This window comes from Hippoglossus stenolepis, chromosome 2 (assembly GCF_022539355.2).
Source record: "Hippoglossus stenolepis isolate QCI-W04-F060 chromosome 2, HSTE1.2, whole genome shotgun sequence".
Lineage (NCBI taxonomy): Eukaryota > Metazoa > Chordata > Actinopteri > Pleuronectiformes > Pleuronectidae > Hippoglossus > Hippoglossus stenolepis.
The window spans coordinates 2,369,902-2,397,537 of record NC_061484.1 but is presented as its reverse complement, the minus strand read 5'-3'; the positions used below and the strand labels follow the sequence as shown (position 1 = coordinate 2,397,537).

The following is a 27,636-nucleotide window of genomic DNA, read 5'->3' as shown; positions in this document are numbered from 1 at the left end:
TGGATGCTGGAGATATCTGTTTTATCTGTCGCCGTATTAACATAACAACTCGTGCAGAGGCTCAAATTATGTTGGGTTATACAGTGTGGATATGTGAAAAGCACACTGTCAGGGAAACAGAGGAAATGTCCCCACTGTCTGTGTGTGCTTCATGACACAGCCAGAAGTAAAAAAATGCGCCGAGAGCAACAAACACTGAAGCTTCAAACGGAACAAATGAAACATTGGGAGGGACAAGTTGCACATTTTAAAAACACACCTTTTGGATGTCAACATAGCAAGACGCTGCCATCTGTCATCGAGAGGTATGCTAATTAAAGCTGCTCTAATTATGCTTTCCATATGGATTGTGGTTGACGAGACAGAAAAATTATTTATTCCATCTAATGACACAATGCCTGCATCATTCTGACCTCATCCCCGTTTCCCCAGCAATTAAAACCTACAAAGTGCTGGTAGACTCAGCGTGTCTCCATCTCTCATCATCTGAGAGAGGCACTTTTTTAAATTATTTTTTTCCCCCCTCAGATCAACTCATCAGCGCGGTGCAGAGGGATCAAACAGGCTGGAATTTGCTTGAGGTGTGAATCTGAAGAAGTCCTTCGATTGAGGAATACGGTAATAAGACCTTCACTTGAACTAAACAAGGCTCTCAAAGGCCCCCGGCGAGGGAAGAAGTACAAGGAAATCTCATTAGGCACAATACTTTTTCGACACGACTGCCCCATCACAACGTGGATCTTAAGGAATCCCAGCAGTCAAGTTTAAGGACAATGAAAAGAAAAGTAGCAACCTGAAGAAACAAAGACGTCCCGCTTGCCTCAATGTGCCTCGGTGGCACGGAAACAGGCTCTTTTAAAAAAAAAAAAGGTGTTGAGCAGCAAATTTTCCCGCCACGAGATGAATTAAAGTGCTCGAACCAGCAATATTTTAGATTCCCAGATGGAGAAATTGAAGCTCCTACATACGAGTCACATGAAAAAAAAAAAGTCTCCCCGAGATAACAGGAGGAAAAAAAGTCTCCCTGAGATGAAAATAGACAGCTTCAAACAAGTCTAGACTTTGTTCAGTTGCTTGCTGAGGGAAGAACCTTTCTATGAGTCAACGCTGCTGCTAAAAGGATCTGGAAGTATCTTTAAGGCCAGCTTCAACTTTATGGAGCTAAAAACGAATGCCCTCAAACTTTAATTTAGTTTTCAGATGTATAATGAGGAACTTTTTAGATTGTTATGTATCAGTCACTTGCATCTGTAGAAAGTGTGTGTTTCAAATAGAATTATAAACTGGTTTGACTAAGCTGATTAAATTGACATAACAATGACTGTGTTTAAACAATGCTTTGTTACTGTGACCCTGGAGGAGGGACATAGGCTCAGTGGTCGGCTTCACCACTGCAAACCATTTCAGTAGATTTACAAAAATGTTCCACGAAATAAATACAAAAATAACTAAATAAAATAATAAAATATTTTCTTGAGCAAGAAAAAGGAAAATGAGAGACCTCTTAGTTGTTCTCAGTTTGAATTGAATCCCACTTAGTCACTTGACATGTAACATTGCAACATACATAGATTCCCTTTAGGTTTATCGCAGCCTTTTCTCAGGCTATGCATTACGATGACAGCAGAGTTGAGAGAAAGATGCTTAACCAGTCCTTAGAGATGAGAGTGATGACTCCCTGTAGGTTTGCCACTGGGAGTCAAGCCTTCCAGATTATGGTTTATTGTATTTTGACAATAATGATTATGATAATTCTGAAGATTATAAATAAATATCCAAAGTGTCAATGTGAGAATGATGTGGCAAGGGTTTCACCTCGTAATGAAGAGCATTATCACTCAAATGTGTTCCCCTCAGCTTTATACAAAGTTTCACTCCATCAAAGTGTCATTTTTAGCCACAACCAGAAGCAGCTTTCACAGAGGAGGTTCTAAAAGACCATTGTTCACTACCTGCTCAGCAACAAACAGTTACAGAGCAGCTGGCGGACATGGTGGCACATTCAGCAGCTGAGGAGACTACATTTGCAAGATGACACAAGGCCAAAAAATAAGAGAGATCTTAAAATGCCTCTGTTGTTAATCTTGGGTACTTTAAAGTTCAAAGCCACAAACCTTTTCAAATATCATCATCAAATATCATAAAATGGTTGAAAAGTAGCTTGCACCATGAGTCCTAAAAACCTTGGACAGGGGGAATATCACCAAGTGGGCTCAGATATTTGTTCAAATCAGTTTAAATTCTTACAATTTTTCTTTCTTTATATTATTTCATTTGTCATGTTGTGTTGTGAGTTTCAGACATTTTGGAACCTGATGTTATTGTGTGTGTGGTGTCTGTGGTGGTCATGACCTGCCTTTACCTGACTAACATGAAAATGGATGACCACACTGATCATGGCCGTTCAAATATTTTCAAAAGCCTTGAAGAAAGCCGCTTTCCACCAATATCTAACATGAACATGTGAGCTATTGCTATACTCGTGATCTGCAATGCAGTGCACACAATTATCATGTTATTCCCTGGGGGTGATAAAGTCTGATCCATATTTAAGTTGCTGTTGAGAAAATAGGTGGAAGGATGTGTTGTGGGTGAAACTACATCGACAACAGGCAGACAGATGGAGCTCCTTGATGTCAAGTCTATCTGTGCTCTTCTTGTCAGACCGTATTTGAATAACAAATCAGTAAATGTCAGAGTCACATCAAATAAAACTGCAGAGCGCTCCGTCATCACACTACAATCTGCAAAGCACTTTATTGCTTTTTGTCTCTGTGCTGCTTACGAATCAGAAATCATTTGTATTACAATATGCTCGGATTTTCTAAGTGTTGGAGATTATGAATCTTTCCGACTATTCCTATATGAATATTTTAGTAGTCATGGCTTGTAGGTATTTAAACCCTATTTCAATGTATTCCTCTTTCCAACCGCTCCTTCACGCCTGCACCACACATTTGCAGGTCCCCTCCTTGTTTCCCTCCTACAGGTTACATAAGCCCATGTTTTCCTGGGGATGGAGGCAAGTTTGTGCATTTCAATATCCAAACGTCGTATAGATATATTGTCATTTTCATCAGCGACGCTTCTGTTTCTGCTCCTCCCATTTCTAACCTGATTCAGTCAACATCTGACAGCAGAGAGTGAGATGGAAAAAGAAACGGTGGAAAGCGGGAGGGAGGGAGACGTAAGAAGTAACCCGACACAAAGCAAAGAGTGTTCCTGTCTTATTCTCCGCCACTGAGAAATGTGAATCCTGCCATGCTGTGGCTTTTATTCCAGTTATTGCACTATAATCTCATATTTAGTGAGAAACTGCTAATATATTAGGAGGGAAAATACGTCTGACAGCATTCAAAATAAGCAAACCATCACTTATTGTGTATTATTAGTACATTCTAAGACTATCAACACTTATTTTGATCAGAAATTGTATACATTTGTATTAATAACTACTGAACTTGCTATCTGAGCTCCATCAGTCTCCATCCACAGACAGATAACACTGTATCACCAGCTGGGCCGTGTGCAGCCCCGGGGATGTTTCACATGAGCACCGACTGAGCTGCTGCTTACAGATATGAAGTGAGTAGATACGCTTGTACAGTTTCTTAACCTTGACCTGGTCCAGGACCGCAGGGGGAGTGTGCATTGTGTGTGTGTGGGGGGGGGGGGTTGTGACCTGATCACATTGAGCCCCAACTTCCCTCAGCCTGTTATGCTACGGTGCAGTCTGTCATTTCACCATTGATTGGTCCTTTTTTTGATTTACAGCAATCAAGCACTGGGGGTGGGGGGGCGGTTGTTGAAAAAGCTTCTACATGGCCAATGGCTCGGTGGAGTGCATTGATGGACTTTGGATCTAAATCTGTCCTGATTTGCCGTACTGTGTGAAGAACTGCTGTCATTTCATTTCAGACCTGAGCGGACTGTAATATGCTGTAAACAGGATCTATGTTCAGAAAACGTCCATACATCTGATATTGATTTAACACATTTAAAATGGGCTATATATCAATTTTGCAATTTTGCATGGAAGGGGATATACAGTAGTTTATACTCCGACAGTATTGCATTTCTGCCTTTTCTAGAATTCTTCATTTTCCTGGCCAGTGGTCTCCAGAAGGGTTGAGGGGGAAGGCTGAGTGATCCAGCCCCATGGAAGGGCCATCTGGTCTGAAGAGCTCTACCTGAGTCCAGCGCCTATAAGGCCACGGGCACCTGGTGAAGCTGGCAACGCACCGCCTCGGCACTTTGCCAAATAAGGAAAGACACCACTTTGATTTGGATGGGCTCCACTGTCCATGGAGGTCCTCTGTCTGGAAAGTTACCAAAGAGAGCAAAGGAAGTTCAAAGGGCACCTCTGCTGGATGGAGCTCCCCGTGCACCTCACACTCACAGAGACCATGTAACTGGATCATCCTCACATATTGGGTGAATCATTGCAGTGATGCCCCACAAATAAGAAATACGAAATTCTAGCAGAAGAAAATTGACAATAATCTGCATTTAAGGATAAGCTGATCATGTTGTATATGATTATTATTATTATTATTATTATTATTATTGTCAATGACAGACAATAGATTACTATCTGACATTTTGAACATGTCTGCTCCAAGCCTGTTTGTTCCTGTTGAAGACAAAAGCCGTAAATTTAAGCACGGGTCACAAATAAATAGTTCTTGTTTTTAAAAAAAGGAAACAATTGTGTACTTGTTTGGGTTTTATGTGGTCATGAGTATTTTGGACAGCAGGGTGATGTGTATGGGAAATATTCCCAATAAATAAGTGCACATGTTCATTATGAAGGAAAATGTAACACAGTAAAACCGTGAGTCACTGGTGTGTTTAAAATTTTGTTTGGTTTTACTAGTTTTATATGGTTATAGGAAACATAGATATGACATACAGCAGAAGCTACACATGACTATGACACACACACACACACACAAAAGTAGAATTGGTACATCGTTGATTTCGGTCTGTTTAATGGGCTCTGCTGACTAAGAATTGCTAATGCTGTTAACACGTCCAACAGAGAGGGCTTTTATTTGAAACACATACAAATAAAGATAAATATTTGTGTCAAAACAACTATCAACTATCACAACGACAGTGTGTGGTGTGAGGTAGTTAACACCAAGATAAGTGAAGACCTCTGAACAGGGAGAGCTTATCTTATCACTCATCAAACTACTGAATTCCACAGCCCAAAGGCACACTAATTACTGCTGCCTCAGATATTTACACACTTGCTTTGGAAAATCAAACGCCTTTTTTTTTTCTTTTTTTTTCAAATCAATACAACTACGCCTTTTGTTTATTAGTGATATACAAAGCATCTCCTTCAGATTCTTGTTGATATTAGAAGCAGAGCCTGGATTGCTGTGCTCCTACTCTCGCGCTCCTCTGACTCCTACTATCACACACCTCCACAGTGCACCACTCGGGTCGTGTGGTGAGTCAAGGATGTGAAGAGCCGACGCTCACACAGTGATGATCACATGGAGTACCACCCTATATCTCACACACATGAACTCCAACTTTGTTCAGCATTACCTCGACAGCAGATAGATCCATGATAAATCTGATGCACAATAGTGATCAATTAGGTCTGACAACCACGCTTTTTTTTTTTTCATTATTTTTCTTCGTAAACCTGGAGTAGGATGATTTTATTTCACTCCATTTCACGCCCTGGGAGGGATTTGTGGTATGATAGAGTCCCGCTTCATAAGGTCCTCCCTGCCCCCTGGACTGACTCACTGCAGAATGGATGAATTAATTAGATCCCTGTACGGCTGGCGTCCAACAGGAGGACCTGCAATACTAATGAGCTGACGCCCGGTGTAGTTAGACACGCTCTTCCAGTCTACAGTCCCGCCATCTGTAGTCCACTGCTTTGTATTTAGAAAGTACATCTAAAACCAACCCCTGTTGTTTTGTGACTGTCAGAGATGAAGGATTAAAGAAAATGAAAATGATTGTGATTACCAATCCACTGAATCCAACTTATTATTTACATGTGACTGGGCTCAGACTTTTATTTACCTGATGTTTCAAGATGAAGCGAACGATCTAACCTTTTTTAATTTACTGCAGAACTGTAGATCTCATCATTATTATCTCAAACTGACATGAAGAATCCAATCCAGTAAAACAACCGAGCTATGATGTCACATAGTTTACAGACACACTGCTTCTCATATTTAATTGAAGTCCATTTTACTTTACTGTTCTATCCTTTCGATGTTAAGCTGCTGTCGAGAAAAAAAGGAACACTTGCTCAGATGTTTCACATTAAAAGCCTTCAAGCAGGCCTTCAGGTGTCATCACTTGTTTTCCTGCAGGACTTTAATGTGAAACATCTGCACAATATATCAAGTTTTATTGGCGAGAGCTTGACATCGATCAACAGAACGACAGAAGCAAGCGCAACTGATTGATAAATTAAAGCAGTAATCTGTTAAAAAGAGTAACTGTATGTGATTGCACGTGACTGGTTGAAAACCTCTGACCATGAGTTCAGATTTTGCAGCAGACGCTATCTTCCAAATGCCTTCTCTCTGCATGGTTCTGAGCCGCTAATATTAGATGGATGTTTTCTAAGTATGATCCAGCGCTGGTGCTGTAGCTGCACTGTCAACAGCCTTACTTTGCTGCTGTCTAATGGACTGTGATGGCTGGGTGCTGGCTTCAAGAGCTGTGACACGAGGTGCTGGGCCGATCAAAGCCTCATCCCAGGGATACATGGTAATTCACATGGTAATGACAGGGCTGAGGTAAATGTGTTTAGACATTAGCAGATGTGGCAGCTACTGTATCTCCAGATGTCTTCATCTGTCCCCGGTGTGCCTTTTCGAGGATGACTCTATACACAGATGGCGCCTGCCAAAAAGCGAGGAGTGAATTCTTTTGCTGTATCACTGTTTCATAAAACACATGGACACCTCTTTCAGAAAGTCCACACGAATATGGGACAGTTTTACTGGCCCATATGTTTTGTACATTTTATAATGTATGAATTCGCACCTGTCGATGGTGTATTGTCTCGTTCGTAAAATGGCTCCCACTCAGTCAACATGCAGCAGCAGTTTGACTCCACACAACAACTGTCACTGCTCTGTTGTTCAATCAGTGTTTGTCACGTATCGTCAACCATTCAAGTAAAAGAAAACTGTAACTAATTTTTCACACAACACAGAAATAATATTTTGGTTTAGTGTGCAAGGATTAATCTGGGTCAACCCCTGGTGTCACCGCCAACTGACAAAAGAGGAAACAAATTATTAATTTATTTTTTCTTTGCTCTACCACCATGTGAAACTTTCTCCAGCTGTGAGCAGCAGTTGGCAATGCATCATGGGAAAATGGTATCAGGTAGCACCCTCAAAAACATAAGTATGTTGTTTTTTTATTTGCCATGATCTTTGCACTTTTTTGCCACGTATTGAACATGCATGCTGGCTGCTTTGAGTAAACGGACTATCTTCCAAACTACTTGCTGAGGTCACTCAGTGCTGGCTTGCTGAACGTGCCACACACAGACAGCAACAGTATATGATGAAGCAGCGTTACATTGAATAAACTATTATAACACATTAGAAAGGCAACGTTAGAATACTGCTCAAAACGTATTTTTATGGTCCTGTATTTATTTAATTGCAACCTTTTCTTCTTAGTTAACCCCCCCCCCATTGCTATATAAATAATGTGTATTATTATTATTAATATTATGTTTATTATTATCACTATTATCATTATTATTGTTGTTGTTCTTCTTATTATCTTCCATTGTGTCACGTTTCCAGTGCGGATACACTGAAACAAAAACCGCGACACCCCAAAAACCCTTACAGCAGTCTAATTCAATACTGCAGTGCTATATATTAACCATCACAATGAGATGTTTCAGCTGTGGGTGGCTCCTCCATCTCCAGTGAAAACAATGACACATTATTTACTTGCTGTCCATCCCACAGCATTAGCTTATGGAGCCACAGTAGTAAACCAAGTCCAACACCGAAGCTGTCAGGCCATTCTCTCCCAGCAGTCGAGAGCATTCTGACATTCAGCTGTGCTGTGTCTCTCAGCCTCTGGAGAATCGCTGTTACGGCTGTGTGACTGATCAGCCTCTCTGAAAAGACTCTCTGTCTCCACATTACCTTTCCATTAACAAACATTACAATTGCAGGAGCAGCTCTAAGTGTCTATTTGGGATTTGGCTGCGACTTTTGCATCACCAATTCAAATTCCCTGTGCTAATTTGCAGCACTAATGTTGTGACATTATGCGCTTCCACTAAACAGAGGTGTTAACTGAGCTATTAGTCACACACGGAAACAAGCGTTTTGAATAACATGTGATTGATGAAGTTACAGCCATGTTTCCAAGACGTTAATTATGAGCAACCACAGAGTTATTAGCAGAGAGTTGTTTGTAACTACTCATTATGTTAATAGGTGAGAAACTATAAATATTCAAAACAGGAGACATTAATTACATGTTTTTAAAAATGTGATTTAGACATTTTATTGTGTAGTGTTTGCCTGATCACAGGTAGCATAGTAATTCACTCAGTGGTACTGCAGCGTGCACACACACACACACACACACACACACACACACACACACACACGCACGCACCTACACTTTAAGAACCTTTGCAGCTTAAAAAACGACACATAGTATGAACTTCACCAGCCAGCAAGATAAGAGAAAAATGAGGAAAGTATGAACTTAAGCATGACTTCTGTATAGTGCTGTTTGTATCGTATTTCTTCAAGTAGCGTGAATGTGTTCGAGGTAGCAGGAAAACCCATTGATCATAATGACTAGCAAAGTGATACTGTGCAGACTCATTACCAGATCTGTGAATTGCTGGTCGGGTCATCTGTGCGTAACAAGCCAGGAGCAGTGTGGGCTCTTTCAAAAGCAGAGAAACAGGAAAAAGTTGTTTTGCCTTTTGAACCTCAAGTGTTTGGTATGTACCATATCAATTTCAAGAGCTGGAGTAGGTAAAACAAGGGCTCTTTTTTATTCTTGTTTTGTTACACATGCAGAATTTTTATTAAAACAACAACCAGCGTGTGCTGAGAGGGAGAGACTCATCCATCGCCTGTGCTTTGTATTGTTCGTTGTGCTCCTTCTCAGCTACTTCCACCACTCTGTGTGTATCCATGTTATATCAGGCTTGGTCAATTAACTTGGCCAGCCCTCTCATCTGCTGCTCTCAGTCGACGTGCTGGGCTCTTGAAAAACACCTTTTTCATCTTCACTTTCAGACACATTCCTGTGGTTTACAGATTGCCAGTGATTCAATTTGTGCCACAGAAATGTGCCACAGATGGGACTCTCTGCCTCCAGAAAGAAGGCCTCAGACTACCTTGCAATAGCTGTGAGAATCTTCCTTGTCAATCAGAATTGGTACAAGGGGGAGAGGTTTCAAAGGAAGCAGATAATGTATGAACACCGTGTCCAGCAATCGAGCCCTTTGCCTCCGACTAAAATCCACAGTCAGAGGTTATCAGCTGTACCTCTATGAAGCCCATCCTGCAAATCTGACTTTTTCCGATATTCCGAAGCAATTTAACTCTGCGCTCTTCCTTAATACTGTCGGTTTTTTTATGTGCAAATTACATTGTTCCCCTAACTGTCACAAATGCACGGACAAAATCTTTATGTGAGCACGCTCTACCTCGCAGCTCAGCCTCTAAGCTGCGCTTCACTTCTCTCCTAACAGAGCTCGTCTCTCCCACACACCAATCACCTTGATTGCCATCGTTCACATCAAAATGTCAATCACATCCCGGGGAAGATGGGCCGCTGCACGCATGTCACCAGCGACAGCAAAAACGTACAGTGCACTGATGTTTGTAAAGAGATACTGCCACTTCACTACAAAGTACATTTACTGTATCTAAAGTGACAGATGGGTACGCGTCCTTTGACAAATGTTTAGTTTATCCCATTGAACCAAATGCCTGATGGTCTTAGGAATGCCCCAGCCATAGCAGTTTTTAAATCCAGCTTTTTACTAAATTATTTTTATCAAATCTATGGTCATACCATCATTGTGTTTAAGTCTATTATTTATCATTATCATTCTATTATTTTACAGAATTCTATCTATTTTATTAGTACTAAAATTTGTAATAACTTTACCTCATTTCATATTTGTAATCTCTTTTATTTAGCTTGAAATGTGTTGTAAAAAGTTGTTGAAAGACTTTCTCATCTTAAAATGATTTCTCTTTAACCTTGTCTCTGTGTTGTTTTTACTGTCCCTGTACAGAATCTACCTCTGTGTATGATGTGCTTTATAAATACAACTGCCTCACCTAGCCTTTCGCAAAAGCAACAATAGAGGCCACTCACACTCTTTAGTGCTAAAAAATAAATCAGCACATAATAACAGTTTGGATGAATAATTTTGTGAGTAACATAGAAACCCAATTTTTTCTTGGTAGTGCAGTGTCCTCTCTTTGAGCTCGATATTAGGTGCATTCGACTTGATGCGGCGCGGCGCAGCGCTGAATATCTACCCCTTGATTAAAACTATATATATTACATGTAATTATGTATATGTAAACAATTGTGTAAATGTATAATATTCATTTATTGAAACACTGTCAGTGTATAACTGTTGGTTTCTCTTTGTTTCTGTTATTTTATTTCATGTGTGCTTATTTTGTATTTCTAATGTGCTGAATAATAAACAAGGAAAACGTTCGAACTATTAATTTCCAAAGACGAAGTGATGAATTTGAATCTCCTTCTGACATGGTCACTATACACTACAGTTAGAATTTTCCGCTCAAAGAAAGTAACACACTAAAACACAGGGATTTCCTCAACATCCTTTTAATCTGCAACGACATTAAAGTGGTGGGGTCGAATTTTTGAAAACCTGAAACAGAGAGTGAGCTTTTCCTCCATCAGCAGCTTACTTTGTTTATGTTATATTATTGCAGCTGTCATCTAATTACATGTCCATTCAAGGTTTAGAGATACACAAGATCAAAGTTTGAAAATGACTGAACCTCAAGCACAACAGGGACACTTAAAATCCAAGAGGCACGTAAAGCCCAAGGAAGCTCTATACCACAAGTTTTGCGTGTTCGTCAAATGTCAAACAGCGTCTGAAACCAACCCTTCCTCTGCACCTCTCAAACGTCGGATTCGGAAGGATGCCTCTGAACCTGTTTGTAACTTTTCAAACAGCAACAAGCTGAGAGGCATGTCCACTTCACGAAGCGATTGGCCAGGTGTGGGGATGAGAAGTACGTGTTTGTTAGTTTGAACATCTCTCTCAAGAGCTCTCCTTTCATTGTTCACACAACTGCTTTCATTCCTTTCCGTGTGTGAATAATCCCATGCAGCACCAAGAATGGCTCTAAGGAGAGACTGACGGAAACAAGTGTGTCTTCATCCCCTATTTGGAAAAAGGTAAACAGGCTTTTTTTCCTTTTTGGAACAGGCTTAAACACTGTTTGATCACCAATGCTGAGTCTTCCCTTTCAACACGACTTGGTGCGTTTAGTCACATCATTTTAGGAGAAATCTTCATCCTAATAATTCTGAGTTTATCATTTTCATGGTTCAGGGTGAGGGCTGACATGAAAAATAAAAGTGCTCAAATGTAAAAAAAAAAGCACAACTCAGCATTATGGCCATGCTGAAGATAAAAAAAAAAGTGAGATTTTCTGTATAAATTCATAATATTTTGAGAAAAAGAATGTAAAACTTTTGGCACATCGGCACCACATTATCATAAGTATCAGGATTTAAAAAATTCAGTAAGAAACGTATTATTCCGGAGAAAGGACCACATAGACTTGGAGAAGTTGCCTCTTTAGTGGAGGAGGGAATGTTTGGCAGAGGGTGACTGTTGGTTACATCTGCATTAGGCAGTATTCAAAGAGGTTTCATACATTCATGAAGGGTTTGGTTAAAGATTTTGGAGCCAGAAGGCGTGAGAGTCAGGCAAGCACAGGCTCTCCTTTCTGCTTATTTCCTTTTTTGTCTTTATTGTCGTAAAATTACAACGTTATTTTCGACTATTCTTGTAATATAATGAGTTTATTCTCAAAATCAAAAAAAAGGTTTCTTCAACATGACCCTAATACTCTGTTATAAAAAGGTGGTATTCTAATTTGACATTTTACATCTTATGACACAAATAATAAGGGTGTTATAAGGGAGTGTTAAAACTTGTGTACAAGACTTGAAAAATAAAATGTATTAAGAAACTAATGCTACTTAGGCAGAAGAACTAATGCCATGAGTTTAACAGAAATACATTCACTACTTTACTACATAAATGGATCCACAACATATAGAAAATGTCAGTATATGTCTTAAGATGGGAGAAAAGAAAAAGCACAGGTCTTAAGTCATAAGCCACCAATAAGGATAAATCAATGTTTATCCTTTTTGTGAGTACAAGACAAATTCTTCCCACTTATTGTAAATTGAAGGGGCCAAAAATCGAGTGGCCTGCAAAAACACCAGCAGACACAATGTCATTGAATGACTGAAAAGAAATTGAAGAGTGAGAAACAGAAAGGTGGTAGCAATAGAAATGAAACTCTCAGGAGCACCTAAGGGTACTTACTGAAATAAAGTGTGCGTTCCTGAGGCCTCACAGGCTCGGCTGAGAGAGCCCCAACATATTACCCACAAAGTGTATAATATTTGTCGAGGGCCAGCCCACAGGAAGACCCTGACTACTCCAGAGACACCTTGGCAGCATACTACTTCAGAGTAAAGCAAATAATGACTTATTTGTAAGTGTTTCACGTGGGATTGTTTTCCATGCAAAAGAAAGACAGGATGGAAATCCCAGTTTGTTTACGGGCATATACAGCCTGATGGCAAGTCAAATGCTGCTCAGTGGAGCGTGACAGCGTCCGCCTGCCTGATCACTCCCAGCCACATACCCCGAGGATCGCTTAGCCCACACAGTGGCTTCGGTTATATTTGCTGTTTCAATGTGTCTTTAAATCTACTCTCAGCAGGATGGGCTAAGTAACGGGTCTGAAAGCACACAGATAATACTCTGCTGGCGTGGAAGCTGAATGTTCACAACCTGACTTGGAGGCTCACACTGTAATTGCAGCATAATTTGGGATGAGTGTGGCCAAGACACATGGTTCAAGCGAGCAAGTGGTGTTGTTATTAGAAATTGACAAATAAACAGGAGCAGGAGTCCTGAGGGACCTGTTTGAATGGGATGATGAAGATATTTTGTAGACAACAGTCACATGGCCCCATATGGCTGAGGCCATTGATTATTCAGATTTAAGGGGGTAAAGGCAAAACTTAGTTGAACTGAAAATCACTCAGACTTTATTTCAACATCCATAATTAGCTGTATGAAGAAAAATATGGTTTACATTGGACAGGGGTTTCTTACAACAAGAGCAGATGGAGTACAAAGCATAGGAAATATGGAAAAAACACACTAGAGAACAATATGATTTAGTGCATTAAAGTCATCTAAAAATAATATGTACCTTTTCTTCACTTCAAGCAGTAATTTGATACATATTTCTTACCTTTAAAATAAAGGCATAGATTATTTGTTCAGCTTTCCATTCTTCTGTGTGAAGTGTAAAGTAGAGGGAAAATAAGTATTTATGTAAAGGAGGTGTATTGTAAAATCATTCAGTGCTGTATATCACAATGTGTTTTGTGATGTTATATAAAAAAAGGTGTTCACTAGTTAAAGAAGCCAACCGGGTGTCTGTTTACGCGTGGGCCACACTGGCTGCGTCGCTGATCTCACAGGCGTCTGTAGTTCACACAGGGAGCACGTCTGCAGAGCTGCTACGTGGGGTTATTGGTGTAATTACTATATTTCCTTAAATAAAAGTAGGGCCATAAACTCCACTAAATGCCAGGACTCGACAGTGTGAAGCCGTGCATCTTCCGGTCCTACAGTAACAGTAAAGACTTTGTTAAAGCAAATGCATGTATTCAGTCAACAGAAACACCTCTACTTTGAATCAGGCGGAGGACGTTTTGCAAATATGTATGTGTGTGACATATTTAGCAGATAGAGGCATAAAAAGTGTGGTAAAAGATCATTTTCACTGTCTGCAGTCCTTAGAGAAAATAGGCGATACCCCAACTGTCTAGAAGAGCAGCGCGGCTCAGGTACGTCTCATGCAGGCAGTGTGGCCGCTCTAATCTGATCAAGTGAGCGCAGAAATGAAAAGACGTTCCATGAAGCTCACGCATCCAGTGTAGCCAAGGCACATAAAGTATTCGTCAAACTGTCCATCAAAGCAAGAGAAAAGCTTTTTTGATTAACCATTTGGTGGGTTGTAACCAGAGCAAAATTGATTGATTGACTGATTGATTTTATTTCTCTCTCTCTCTCTCTCTCTCTCTCTCTCTCTCTCTCTCTCTCTCTCTCTCTCTCTCCTGTGTATCATTCACCTCATCTCCCTCTGCCTCTTCTCTTCCATCTCCGCCTTCAAGCTGATTTCCTGTCACTGCAGGTGTCTCAGTGTGAAAAGGGATTTTGTTTTGAATCTATCTCTGTCTCCCTACACTGTTAAATGTGATTAGTTTCAAAAGCTTAACAGCAAGGAAGTGAAGGGACAGTCAGTGATAGATAGATAGATAGATAGATAGATAGATAGATAGATAGATATCTGTACATACATACATACATAAATAGAAAGAGTTTGGACACAGTGAAATTGTACCTGATGGTGGTACTGGTTAAAACCTTAGATGATCACACAAGTAAAAACTAAAAAACCACAAATCTCAACCGCATGCTGGTGCTTGAGGAAAGGTCAGTGGACCACCATAATCCATTTACTAATCCATTTATTTCATTATTCATTTACCAAACTCAGTATAGTTTCACAGGATAGGTGTGACATGCTGGTGGAAAGTTGGTGAATGGCCAGAAATCTGTAGATTTCAACCAAATGTCACAAGAATCCATTTAACTGAGATATTTGTGTGGAACAAATTTGTGGCCTAACCAAAATACAGACATTGTCATCCCTAAAGTTATAAAGCTAAAATATAAATAACTTTTAATGCAACCTTTAAATCACTGTCCTTTTTCAACAATAAATAATACTGTACTGCATAAAAAGGTGAGTCAAATTGTCTGCTAACCACACCACTTTTCCTGGCTGCACAACTCTGCCCTAAATTACACATCTTGGATGAGCAGGTTGTAAATGTGTTCAATGTGTTGCTCGTACCACAACTCCATGTGGCATTGACGGCCCTCAAATGTCTCCAAATTAGCAAATTGTGAAGGCGTGATGGTGCAGAGGAAATGTCAGTGCACAGCGGAGATTTGAAACAAATCTTTGGGTTGGTGGTAAATTAGCTGTTGCCATGGCAATGCGAGTGCATACACAAACATAAATAGATTCCCTCAACACCTAGAGAGGTAGTGCCAGACTGTCATGGGACAGTGAGTGAGTTTCTCACAATTCTTCAAAGAGTGTCCTGTGATCAATTCCTCATTAATTGGCAGAAAAATCTTTTGATAGATCGCTCGCTCGTCTGTGAAAGAAAAAACTGCTGTTGTCTCTGCAGGGTTTCAATTTCAAATTCACCTGCTTCTGTTTGCTTTTGTTGGACACGTTCCAGCAGCAGGACAATACGTCTCGGGAAGCTCAAGAGTAAACTTCTCAGACTGACAGACAATATGTCAGGCCGACCGATCTGACTGACAGGCCAGAGTACTTAATGCCTGACATTTCATAATGTAAATAATGCTGTCCCAGTGCGTGCTGTACATCCATCTGAGCAATATGCCACCGGTCCCACGGTGAGACTGCTCTTTGCCTGTAACCTTTTTCCTGGCATCTTAATGCTGCTCTGCCAGCACCGAGAACTCTCTGTGTGTAATTCTGACACAGTGGGGTAAAATTAATTCAATGTTTCCGTGCTTCTTCTGAGGACTCAGCCTTTATTTTCTAAACCAGTTCAGTGATTGCAGATTAAATTACTGAGTTCAGTGAGTTTTTTCGCTGCTACAATGACGTCTCTGCATCGGATGAAGCTGAATGTGCTGTTATGTGTTTCACAGTGGATTAAAACCACATGTACACAAAATTCCAATCATGGTGAGTATAAAAATGTAATGTACACCTACCGAACAAAAATAATCTCAATACAAATCTACGAATAATGGCTTAAAAAAAATTATTTACATTACTAATAGTAACAATTAGCCCTATCCATGACTTTTTACCTGCAATAAAATGTGCATTTAAAGATAACTAGAGTTCATTTCAATTTGAGTTCCACTCAAGTAATTACTATGATCTAAACTTAGTTTTCACTATTCTTAAACAGGCAATAATCAATGTGCAGTCAGATTGTAAAAAAAAAGCTCAAAGTTTAAGCCTTTAAACACTTTAACTAGAAATGAAATGTTGTGATCCTGTCAAGAAAGTTGTTTGTTTTTCCGCATTTCATGAATTAATTTTTAATTACTTTATCGTGGTGTGATTGCTCAGACAAGAACCAAAATAGTTGGTTTACAAACTCCAATCCTTTTTTCCAATTTTTATCTAGATTTGCATGTTTGTCTAACCCTATGATCTGAGTTCAGAGCTATTACTTTGGAGAGTACAATGTTATTAGGGTGAGAAAACTGATAGATGGAGTTACACCAAAACATACTTGTCCATTACCAGATACTGAACCCCAAGTCCTGCCCGTAGTTGCACTGTATGAATGTGTGTGTGAATGGGTGAATGGCAAAAAACTGTACTGTAAATCATTTTCAGTGGTATTCAAGACAAGAAAAGCGCTACATAAATACAGACTATTTACCATTACCAGATAGTGGGTTTGAAAAATGTTCATGTGAACCATACACAGCCAAAAAGGGGTAAAAAAATCTTCCATACAGCACACAATAGATGAAGAGAATGTGTGTTATGTTAACCTGTCTTGCATAAAGAGCAAAGAAAGTGAAAGTAACTTCCCCTAATGCTTCATGAGCTACAATGCTTATCCTCTCAGTGCTGACGGTGGGCTGGAGCCAATCCCAGGTGACATTTGAGAGGCAGGGTACACCCTGGATGGGCTGCCAGTCTATCACAGGGCTGCAACCGTCCATCGTCACAGCAAAAAGAAAAAAACTCCCTCTACAGGAAGAAACCTTTAAAACCCGACTCAATATGCGCGGCGGCTATCTGCCTCAACCGGTAGATGTGAACGGAGAAAAATGGGACACGGTGTGTGATAGCATGTTTAGTGCTGTGGATTGGCAACATATCTCAATCAGACCCATCACATGACAGCCAAACACACACAGCGTTTGTATTTTACCAGACTAGTACTTCCAGTAGTGATTAAACATTACGTTACTTTTGTCAAAAAACAAAACAGGAGTAAATTTGTCATGTGACTTCAATTATTTTAACCCCTCTCCATCACTACAGTGTCGTTCTGTTAGAGTGTAGAAATGGCAGACGACCACAAAGGAAAGGTTGCGAGAAAGTGGATTATCCAGAAAATAGACTCTAACCAAATCACCAAGTAAATCTTGGAATAAATAAAAAAAACGCAGTTTGATGAAATACTGTAGCCACAGGGTCACATTTTCTTCTCGGTCGAGTTTAAGAGAGTAGGTTAAGTTTTGGGTCATTGCTTTAAGTGGTACAAAACTCAGGTCATGATCAGATCATGGACAAACTTTAAACCAAAATTAAGTTTGAACTCAGAACCTTCGGGGGTGGAGGCAACACAAAGCTATTTTTTACAGTGCAGCTGTTGTTTCAGTCCAGATTAATATGCCGGCACAATTTAACAGCATAAGGAACGAGCGCAACCTGACCTGAGTCTCCACATCAACATCCTGCATCCTTTCTTAGAATAATCACATGTTTCCATCATTTACTAAATTAAGTACAGTCCATTCAACTGCTGCACGTGTATTTGTACTAATGATACATGTTTTTCTCTATTTGCTGTTGGCCTACAATGCTTATATGACTCTTGCGGCAATGCTGCATGAGTCCTAATTATAACCTCCAATCCAATCTGACATACAGGCTTCCAGTAATGTGGGATGCTTAACAGACGAGCCTTGTAAATGCCTTAAAGGTTAAATTTGTGCGAGCCGCAGAGCCCTTATCTGTATCCTTTTCACTTTAGCTCCGTGCCATGTTGTTTACTCATGTTTTTATTTATACAGCAGCTTAGATTGTAAAGACCGAGGACTTCTGTTCCCACTTATAGCAACAACTCTGCATTTTTAATGCCAGATCCTCTATTCTCGCACGTCTCGAGTAAGTTGTTTGCGTCAACTGAAAGAATCAGGGCAAATTGTTTCATAGTGACAAAAGGAGCATCTTTCACATGGCAAAAACCAAACAGGGCTGATAAATAGTGATGATTGTCTGTTTTGTTTTGAGGGCAGACACAAAATGGCAGCAAGGAAAAAAAAATAACAATGATGAATGGAAAATCCTTGCAAGAATCTCTGACATTTCCAGGTGTATTTATTTTTCTCGCCTCCACTGTAAAGTCACTTTTTGTCACAAACTACAATAGTTTGTCAACACCTGAAGCACAGGATGGAATTTCAGGCAGGAGGGAAGTGCCGGGCATGGGAGCCGCTGATACGTGTTTGACTGTAATTGGTTTTGTTACAGACAGGGCTAAGTGGTGTGGTTGTAACACTGAGCAGTGCAGTGGTGCAGCAGTCAAGACGTGGACTTGTGGAAGCCTGGTTTTAGGACAAACGTTCATTTTGTATTCAGGCCTTGATTTTATTTGTTTTATTGCATTTGATGCTCAGTTGATGTTAATTATATTTTGACTCAGAAGAAGAAGCAGAAGAAGACACAGCCGTGTGGAGACATCGGTCCTCACAGCAGATGAATACATTTGAATTGCGCCCCAGCAATTTTTTTTTTTTTCAGTTAAGCTTTTCCCAATGTTAATTAAAGTTTAAAGCAATAATCTATAGGATTCCATTATCGGCGGGGAAACATAAAGTGTGTTTGTAAAGGTTCTGTTTTACGCTCGGATGCAAAACAAGACAAAGACCTTTTTTTTTTCTCCTGCATCCAGATTTTGTCGTCTCTGAAGAGCGAACAAAGATGCAGCAGAATAAAAGCCAGCTGGTAAAACAAGCAATAAAATGTTGCACCGTGGACGACACTGTGCAGAATGACACATCCAGCATCACTGCCAGCTGCACTGTAGATACACTTCACATTTATACTCCAAGGAGACAGGGGCTGCAAAACTAAGAAGGTCATTTAGAAACAAATGGGCATTCCAACAAACAAAAGACGGAACTCACACAAACTTCATTCCTCTCATGTTGTGTTCATATTTATACTGAGGTGGACGACATTTTAATAAATTCCAGAAGTTGTGGCGCGACTGAAAACGTGCAATCAAAGGGGCTGATCTCAGGTGAAGGACACGTCTGATGTCATCATCACCTGGACAATGGCTTGGTGCTGAGTGCTGCGGAAACTCATTAACAGAGATCCTTGACCATGTGTGTGCAGAGTGACGCTGCGGAGCCTGAAATGTCGTTTTTTTTCGGTATGGATACCTGAACATTACATTAAGCACTGAAACAGAAATGTCTTCTGCGACTGTCATTTTTCAGGTAAAATACCCTCAATTCTACAAATCCAGAAATTGAATGTAAGGATTTGTGCCGTTTTACATCATTGTGAATTAATTATCTTGGGATTTTAGAAAATTGGATGAAAAAAAAAAGGCCAGCTTAGAGGAGACATTATTAGTTATTAGTAAACATCATTGTTTCACTATTTAGTGGTATTTAGGTAAATCAATCAATTAAAAGGAAATATTGACAATTTAATCAAATGGAAAAATAACAATTACACATTATATTATTTTATTATTCTCTGCCTATTATATCCTTCGCAATGTCTCTCTTTTAGAAATGTGAGTGTTTCTTATGGAGTCTTTCTTTACTTCCAAACCTGTTTATTGATTCCAAAACATCAGATGTCAGGTTTTGCTTGTACTGGCCAGTTTCTGTGGCTACATGGGCGAGCCAAGCAGCTGCTGCTGCCGCTGCTGGTCCCTCCGAATGGAAATGCTCTCTGTTAAACTCGCGTACAACACTAATAATAGAACAATTGATTGCCTGCTCTGAAGGCTGGAGCACCTGTAAATACCTTCCTCCCCCTGAGGACTGCCGCCGCCACACGGACAAAACCCTGATCGTCTCATTCCTGCCTTCACGTGGAAGGACCCGAAGCCAGCGAGCGAGAGGGCGGCGAAGGGAGGCCACTCTTCAGCTCTAAACTTTGCAGGTGCTTTGGGCCCGTGGCTCAGGAAACGTGGCCTCACAAAAAGCAGGGAGGAGGGCTGAAATTGCTTAACCTCTCCCACAACCTACGGCGCTACTTGAAAATCCTGCCTGCTGGTCAGAAAGGCTCCGTGCTCAACATGCTTTATCCTGACATCAATGCAGCTGCCCAGTCTGAGGAAGCTCCGGTGATAAAGCCCTCTCCTCTCTCTCTCTCTCTCTCTCTCTCTCTTCCTTCCACACTGGAGATCAGTCTCTCACTCTTGACAAAGAAAAGCACTCAACCCAACCAAAAGTGCAGGGATAAGGCCTGATCTCAACAGTGAGGCTTTTGAATAGTGTCCGTTTGAATTGCACAATAAACCCACTTACTGTTAGTATCCTCCACTATAATTCATGATCACACTGAAACCCCAGTTTTCAACCCTTGTTGGTGAAGACAAAGATGGAAGCGATATGAGCTGGGAAGTAACACATCAATTAAACAAGAGGGAGATTGTTCCTCTCTTCTTGGTTGTATCTCCCTCTCTCTCACACACGCACGCACACACACACACACACACACACACACACACACACACACACACACACACACACACACACACACACACACACACACACACACACACACACGCACGCACACACTCTCACACACCTTTCCCAGCGCATCAGGGAGAGATCTGGCTCCTCTCCTGAGGTAATGTGTTCCTGACAGCCAACATGAGCGCACGTCCCCCCCCCCCTCTGTGGATTGGCGCATGTTTAAAGCGGACATAATGAATGACTTACACTGCTGTTCTGGCCGGACCAGTGCACCATAGCCTGGTTGTGAGATGAGTCCCCGGTCAAGGCGAACGTCGAACTGTTAAGTTTGAGCTCCTCCTGCCTCGGACCAGCGGCTCTCCGCTCCTCTCCGCTCCTGCGCAATTCAGAGCGCGTCACTCTGCGTGCCGCCGCCGAACCGGTGCCCTCTCCCGGGTCCTGGCGTCGGGCCGCGCGGGGGGACCTGGCTTCATCTTTACCACTGTTCCTCCTGGTGCGCCTTTTGAGTGAGACGGCCGAGGGGAGACCGGCCCCGTCGCTGGACCTCCGCTGGCCGCTCATTTTCACATATGAAACTTTAGTCTTCGCAAACTCGCTCTCGCCAATGTCACCGTTTGCGCGCAGGCTGCGTGTATTCCGTCCCAGCCGTGGCCCCGTGTACTCCGCCTCATCCGGAGCGCAGTCAGCGGACCCCGCCGCGCAACGGAGCCGCCGACTCCCTCCACCCGCAGCCCGGGCTCTCCCCGCCGCCCCGTCCCCGCGTCCCAAAACTTCTCTCTTCAACCCCGCCGAGGACCCACTCGTGTCGAAATTCAACAGTAATTCCCGTGCGCGCCACTTATTTCCAGGCTGACACGACCTGCAAGTTATCTCAGCTTTGGCTGCGTGGAAAAAGCTGAGCATCATCAAAAGCAAAAGCCAAAGCGCACTGTGCCACTTTGGGCAAAATGTGGAGCCCGTCTCCATGGCTGGCGGCACAGAAAGATGCGGTGCAGGCAAGAAGTCCTTTTTTTCCCCCCCACACTCCGCTCTCTGCCTCTCCGCTGTGTGTTAATTGTTGCTGCGCTGTGGAAGAGGAACTGCTGCGTAAGTTGTGGCGGTGCCCAAATGCAGTGTTGTAAAAAAGTGCAGCTGAGCCTAAGTGGTCCAAGTTGAAGGATTTGATCAAATGAAGCCCCGCGCGCATGGGGGAGGAGCTGAGCATCCGGACTGAGAGATGGAGGATAATACTGCGACTGTCTTTCTCCGTGTTTGTTATGTTCCACCGTATGGTCGCTTGTTAATTAAAGCAGTCAGTAATACAATTCATTTTTATTCTGCTGCTCTTTTGTCTCCCCCTCACAGCCACATTCTTTCTGGGAAGCTACTGCTGGTAGTTGTTCCTCCTGTGGCAGATTGTATCAGCAGCCTCCCTCCAGGGAGAAGAAATCACCCAATTTAGCAAATAATACTGAATTATTTTTACCCTGATGAACCTGTTTGGATTCAGTTCTTTTGGGCCTCTTAACATGTTTCCAATTAAGTGCAGTGTCAGGGTGGGGAGATTTTATGACTTATAAAACAGCAATAAAGATTTCATTAGCTTACATTGGGACATGAGATTTGAACACATCTATATGCATGCATTTCACAATCGATCTCGCCTCTACCGAGTGATATGATGATGCCTTTTCCTTCACTGAGCTGAGGGGCAAGCTGGAGAATCACCTGTAGGCTACTGGGAAACCTGCCGACTGGACTGAATAATGGATATTTCAATGATTAATAATTGTATAATGTCTCAGTGAGAATTCACAGTGTCTCAGGTGATGAACGAGTGTCTCTTTGATATTGGCCCTGAAACTCTCCGTGTCTCTAAACCCGAGGTTATGGTGATTGCTGATGAGCACTGAGTCGCACAAAGGGATATACAAATGGTCACAGACTACTACAACAGCTGGCTGCTTTCTAGTTCACAGCAGAGCATGTTGCCATGAGGGAATGAGATGGGCAGATTGTGCCTTGAGAGGTGATTCATTTCACCACAAGGAAAAACATCCATAGGCGACAACAAATTATGATGGAAGGGTAAAGGGATATATTTAGTGTCAAATACAACCAAGAGCAATGTTTCATTTCGCTGTCATGTTTAGACAAATGTTTCCTTCTAGCACATGTTGCATCATGTGTTCTAAACAAGTGTGTCGAGGAGAAACACTTTGGTTTCAAGACAGTCATATGCTGATAATGACCCATCTGTGGTGATTACAGCCCGGTGCTGCTCATTCTGCCTCATCCATTCTCCCTCTGTGGTTACCAGCCATAACACTGGCTGGTATTGTTTGCACCCTGTGTGTGTGTGTGTGAGTGTGTAATCATGGCAAAATGTGGTCCTGTATATAAACCGACTGTAGTGTGAACTACCACAGAGGTGGTGTTGAGTACTTTGGGGTTTATATGTCTGTCTGTGGACAGATCTTGTCACTGTGATAACATCCTAGCTGTGCAAGACACAGTAATGAAACTTTACAGTGTGAGGTTGAAAACAAAATATTGGGTTATGAAGATAAATTGACCTTATCTTCCAAAAGTTTTTTTCTATTGTTTGATTATTATTATTATTATTATTATTATTATTATTCCAAACATGAAAAACATGAAAGAGAACCAGTGTAAACCTTGAGTTGTCATAAAAACTCAAAAGGTGTTTAGTTTGTCCAGTTTGGGCTACTGTAAAAAACATGGCAGCCTCCGTAGAGATTTAAATATAAAGGGCCCTTTCTAGGGTAAAGAAAACAACAATTAGATCAAACACACTAGTGAAAACATCACTTTTTTGTATTCAATTTCTGCCAATAAATCCCTTTCACCTAAATCTTACACACTGGACCTTTAAAGGGTCAGTCGCCCAGATTGAAATCCATATCCATTCACTTTAATTGTTTTGGTGGCAGCAGGTCCTCTCGTGATTTTGAGTCAACTCAAATTATTGATTCGACCTATTGCTCTGATTCAGTGTCCCTATCAGGAAAACATCAATGTTCGGCAATTCCACAGCTCATAATTAACCTTTTTATCTAGTAGTTGTTTATTTACACATCCAACAGTTACAGAGCAACATCATCATTCATTTTGTGTTGGTCCATCTGATAAATGGAGGTCCAATATTCACTCTTTGGTTTCTATTGTCCACTCCACTATGTTTCCACACATAACAAACTATCCCTGTCTGTTGATTGGGACTGAGTCATACACTGAGAGGTTTAAAGTTTGTTTGCTAGAAACAAGTGAAAGCAGCGAGAGCTAACCCAAGCATTCAAGTTGTGCCTAAACCATCAGATGAAACTCATTATAAATCGCTATAAAGCTGAGACCAGCTGAATTTGGTAAAGATAATTCTCCCTTTACGTGGTCACATTGTCTTTACTTTTATTTAATCAAGTAAATTAAATACATGGATATAAAAATATAGATTATAGTGTTTCAGTTGCCCAACTTTTCCATAACCATATTTTATTTAACTCCTTAACTTCATCTTTCCCTTATCTTAACCTTATTTGGTTTGGCCAGTTCTTGAATCGACTGTGTCCTGCCTCAAACTGTGCTGTTGCAGCTGCATGTAGATACTTCAGAAGTATTTGCAGATAAAATAGGTTTGTGATTGGGATGAAACGACCCTTTAAATTACATTATTAAAGTGAAGCACGAATACGCTCTCCGTTTTTGGGGGAGTGATCCTCCCCAGTCGTGTCCAACCAGAGGCGTTAAAGATGATAAGTGTTGCCTCTCTGCGTCGCACACAGCATTAAGCAGACATATTGTATTGGATTAATGGTGCTGCGATGAACAAGGCCCACATGGCTCGCAGACACTTATCAACCAATTCTCCGGCGAGTGTGTGTGTGTGTCAGTGTCATCTCCTGTCCCCACTTCGACTCTCCATCCATTCACAGGGAATCAATGCCCTGCCAATAGCAGCAATTGATTTTCTGAGGATGTTGCAGAAGGCAATATGCAGGCCTGAGTTGTCAGATTTGCTCGTACCCCCGTGGACTACGAATACACAACGAGGTGATAAAGCTTCAGAAATCAAAGGGAAGTGTTCTTGTGTGTGAGGCCAGAAAGGGAAGCCAGAAAACACGCCCTTTGGCCTCGCGCAGCGCAGTAAAGAGCGGATGATTTAAAACCTTCTCAGAGGCAGCTTGGTATTTATTGCACATACATATACTTGTATGCTTGAAACACATGTTTATGGACTTTTTAAAAAGGGCTTTTACAGTCTGTAACTTGTCTGGTTATTAAGATAAACACTAAATGTAAAAAAAACACGCTCCTCTAAAGCCACTATACCTCATTTTATTTCAGTTGTTCGATCCAGCCATGACAATGACTCTGAAAATCTCTTTTACAACATTGCTCCCCCTGTCTTGCTCGCGTCCCAGGGTTACCCTCAGCACAGTAAAAGCTTTTTCAGCACTAACACAAACAAGAGTTGTGGAACAAAATGTGATGCACTTTTGTTCCGGCCGAAACATTCTTGATCCTCACAAAAGAGGTGGAGACAGAAAAAAAGGCCTTTAAATGTAAAAGCAAAGCTTGTGTTTTAAGGGTTTGAGAGGAACAAGCAGGAGTTGAAAAGGGGAAGGAAGTCAAAACAAGAACCTAGAGCAAGGAAGAAGGAGAGGAGGGGGAATTAAGGAAACGGCTCCCTTTTCCCTGTGTTCGACTCAAACGAAAAGTTACTCCAGATAAATACGTTCCCAGTAACATAAACTTTATTGGTATTCATTCACAGCAGAGAGCAGACATAGGGTCAGGAGCAATCAGTTTGCCTTGGGCTCATGCAACTGGGTTCAAAATCTGGGTTCAGCTTTCTTCTATCTCTAACACTTTTTGGCATGTTTGTGTCTCAGGCTGCCATTAATTGCAAAACCGTCCACCCATAACAATATGAGTTTCTGAGACGCTAACTGCAGCCTAAATCAAAGCCAATCCTTCACAAGGCAGAAAGGAAGAAGAAAAAAAACAGCTGACAGAAATAGACCAGTGGTTAGTCAGGATTCCATTTCCAGCTCATGAATTGAATTTCAAGCAGTGTCCCAAATTGGCTGAGCCGGACCGCATCCCTGCTCTGTATTGTCAAGGCGTTTGAAAAGCAGTAATTGGATAATCCATTTTAAGATGGCTATGCCACCCCAAAGTTATAGAAGTGAGGGATCTCCCGAAGGAAAATGGATGCTGCTGAGTAATCCTGTCATCTCCAGCGACACAAACAGTAACCTTGACACTGTCTCTGGCAGTGCAGCGATCTTCCTGCCCAACACTACACTGAGATTCCAAGTTCACTTCTTCTCTATAGAGAGTGCGGCAAAGACCAGCTCGTATGCATTCTCCTCACACTGGACTTTTTCTGAGAGCAGTGTATGCCCCACTGCCCAGTTTCCAATGGCACTTTTTCAGCCGAGGCTCAGTCCTTATTGCACTCTCCTTGATTCACTTAGAACAAATATAAAAACCACAAATTGATGTGTTCCTCTAATACTACCTTCTAGTCCACTGAGGCAACTTGCTGCTGGTTGAAAGTGCAATTGTCAGTTAATAACGTAGAAAGAAAAAAGATTTCTCTGTCTATAGAAGAAGGCATTTCACCACACAATGACTTCATTCATTGTAGGAAATGTGCATATTTCACAGACAAAGCCAGCTCTCACCAGCAGCGTTCAGATTCTTCTCAGATCTGTTGTGATCTCCAAGAAATTCCTGCCGGGGGAAAATGCTTCTTCCATAAACTGCTGGTGAGTGGTCATATAATCTGCTGCTTCTAAGATTTAAAGCAGACATTGAATCCACCTGCTACTTATCCTCTGGGTTTCATTCTGAAAGAATTAGACGCCAATTACTTATAATAAACTTATCATCTTCTATTCATTTCTTCAAGTAGAATACAGGCAGAGTGGTTGCAGCACATTTTCAAGGCTGTCACCGCATTTTCCTGCTAAAATCTTGCTTCTCACATCAACATCAACCATAACGACGGGCTGGGGTTGAGGCTGAAGGGGGAGAGTTTTGAAAAGCCAGGTGAGAGGAGGAACGAGATACATCTTAATCCATTTGAAGGGCCAAATGACTGACTGCTTTAAAAGCTTGCGTACCGGGGCTGAAATATTAATATTTGCTGCTCAGGAACATTACCAGTGTGCTTGGAGCGAGGCAACGATAATTATTAATGAATCTCATTTTCAGGCTACTGTGCTGGATGTTCAAAGTGCCTTCGACCTTCAGAGGGAAAGCGAAGCGCAGCGTTGCCTTCTATCAGGAGTCAGTAGACTAAACATGAACAATCTGTTACAATTCTCTAATTGGAGTTTGAGCTCACCGCACTGATTTGTTTATCTCAGCGGTTGTGCTCTAGATGACTTATTCATGAACATGTGGAAAATCACATCACTCCAGAAGGTCCCATGCTTTTGTGAGAACAGACTGATCACTCTTTTTTACCGATTGCTGCCTCAGGCAAGGACATCATTTGAAATAGCAATCATCACTTAATATTTCTTTGCGATATAGTGTTTGATTAAGCTTGAGGTCCTTGAAGATAAAAAAACCCCTACAAACGGCATCAGAACACACAGGCTCTAACTCTTAAACTTCAGGCTAGCGTGTATAAAGAAATCTGTCAAACCAACTCTCCACAGAAGGCACTGTTGCTAGAAGTGGTAAGTCAAGGGTACTGACAAACAGAATGTCCTATTATATTCCAAGATTCTTTAGATAGTTGCTTTAAAGCTGACCTAATTAATTTTTTGACA

The 27,636-nt window shown here is 41.3% G+C and overlaps 1 protein-coding gene across 7 annotated transcripts in view; it reads right to left on the bottom strand.

The window, feature by feature from the left end:
* LOC118121666 (VPS10 domain-containing receptor SorCS1) overlaps positions 1-22,047 on the bottom strand; it is a 152,513-nt gene extending 130,466 nt beyond the window's left edge. For 4 of the 7 annotated variants that reach the window (XR_007034867.1, XR_007034866.1, XM_035177716.2 and 1 more), the window contains exon 1: positions 21,095-22,046. Coding sequence is in view for 4 of the 7 variants with exons in the window: in XM_035177716.2 (XP_035033607.1) it covers positions 21,095-21,814 (720 nt within the window). In the remaining 3 variants the exon portion in view is untranslated. Of the gene's footprint in view, positions 1-21,094 lie in introns of all 7 variants that reach the window. The other 3 variants (XR_007034868.1, XM_047343562.1, XM_047343565.1) reach the window with 1 other exon arrangement.
* Between the last annotated feature and the right edge of the window lie 5,589 nt (positions 22,048-27,636).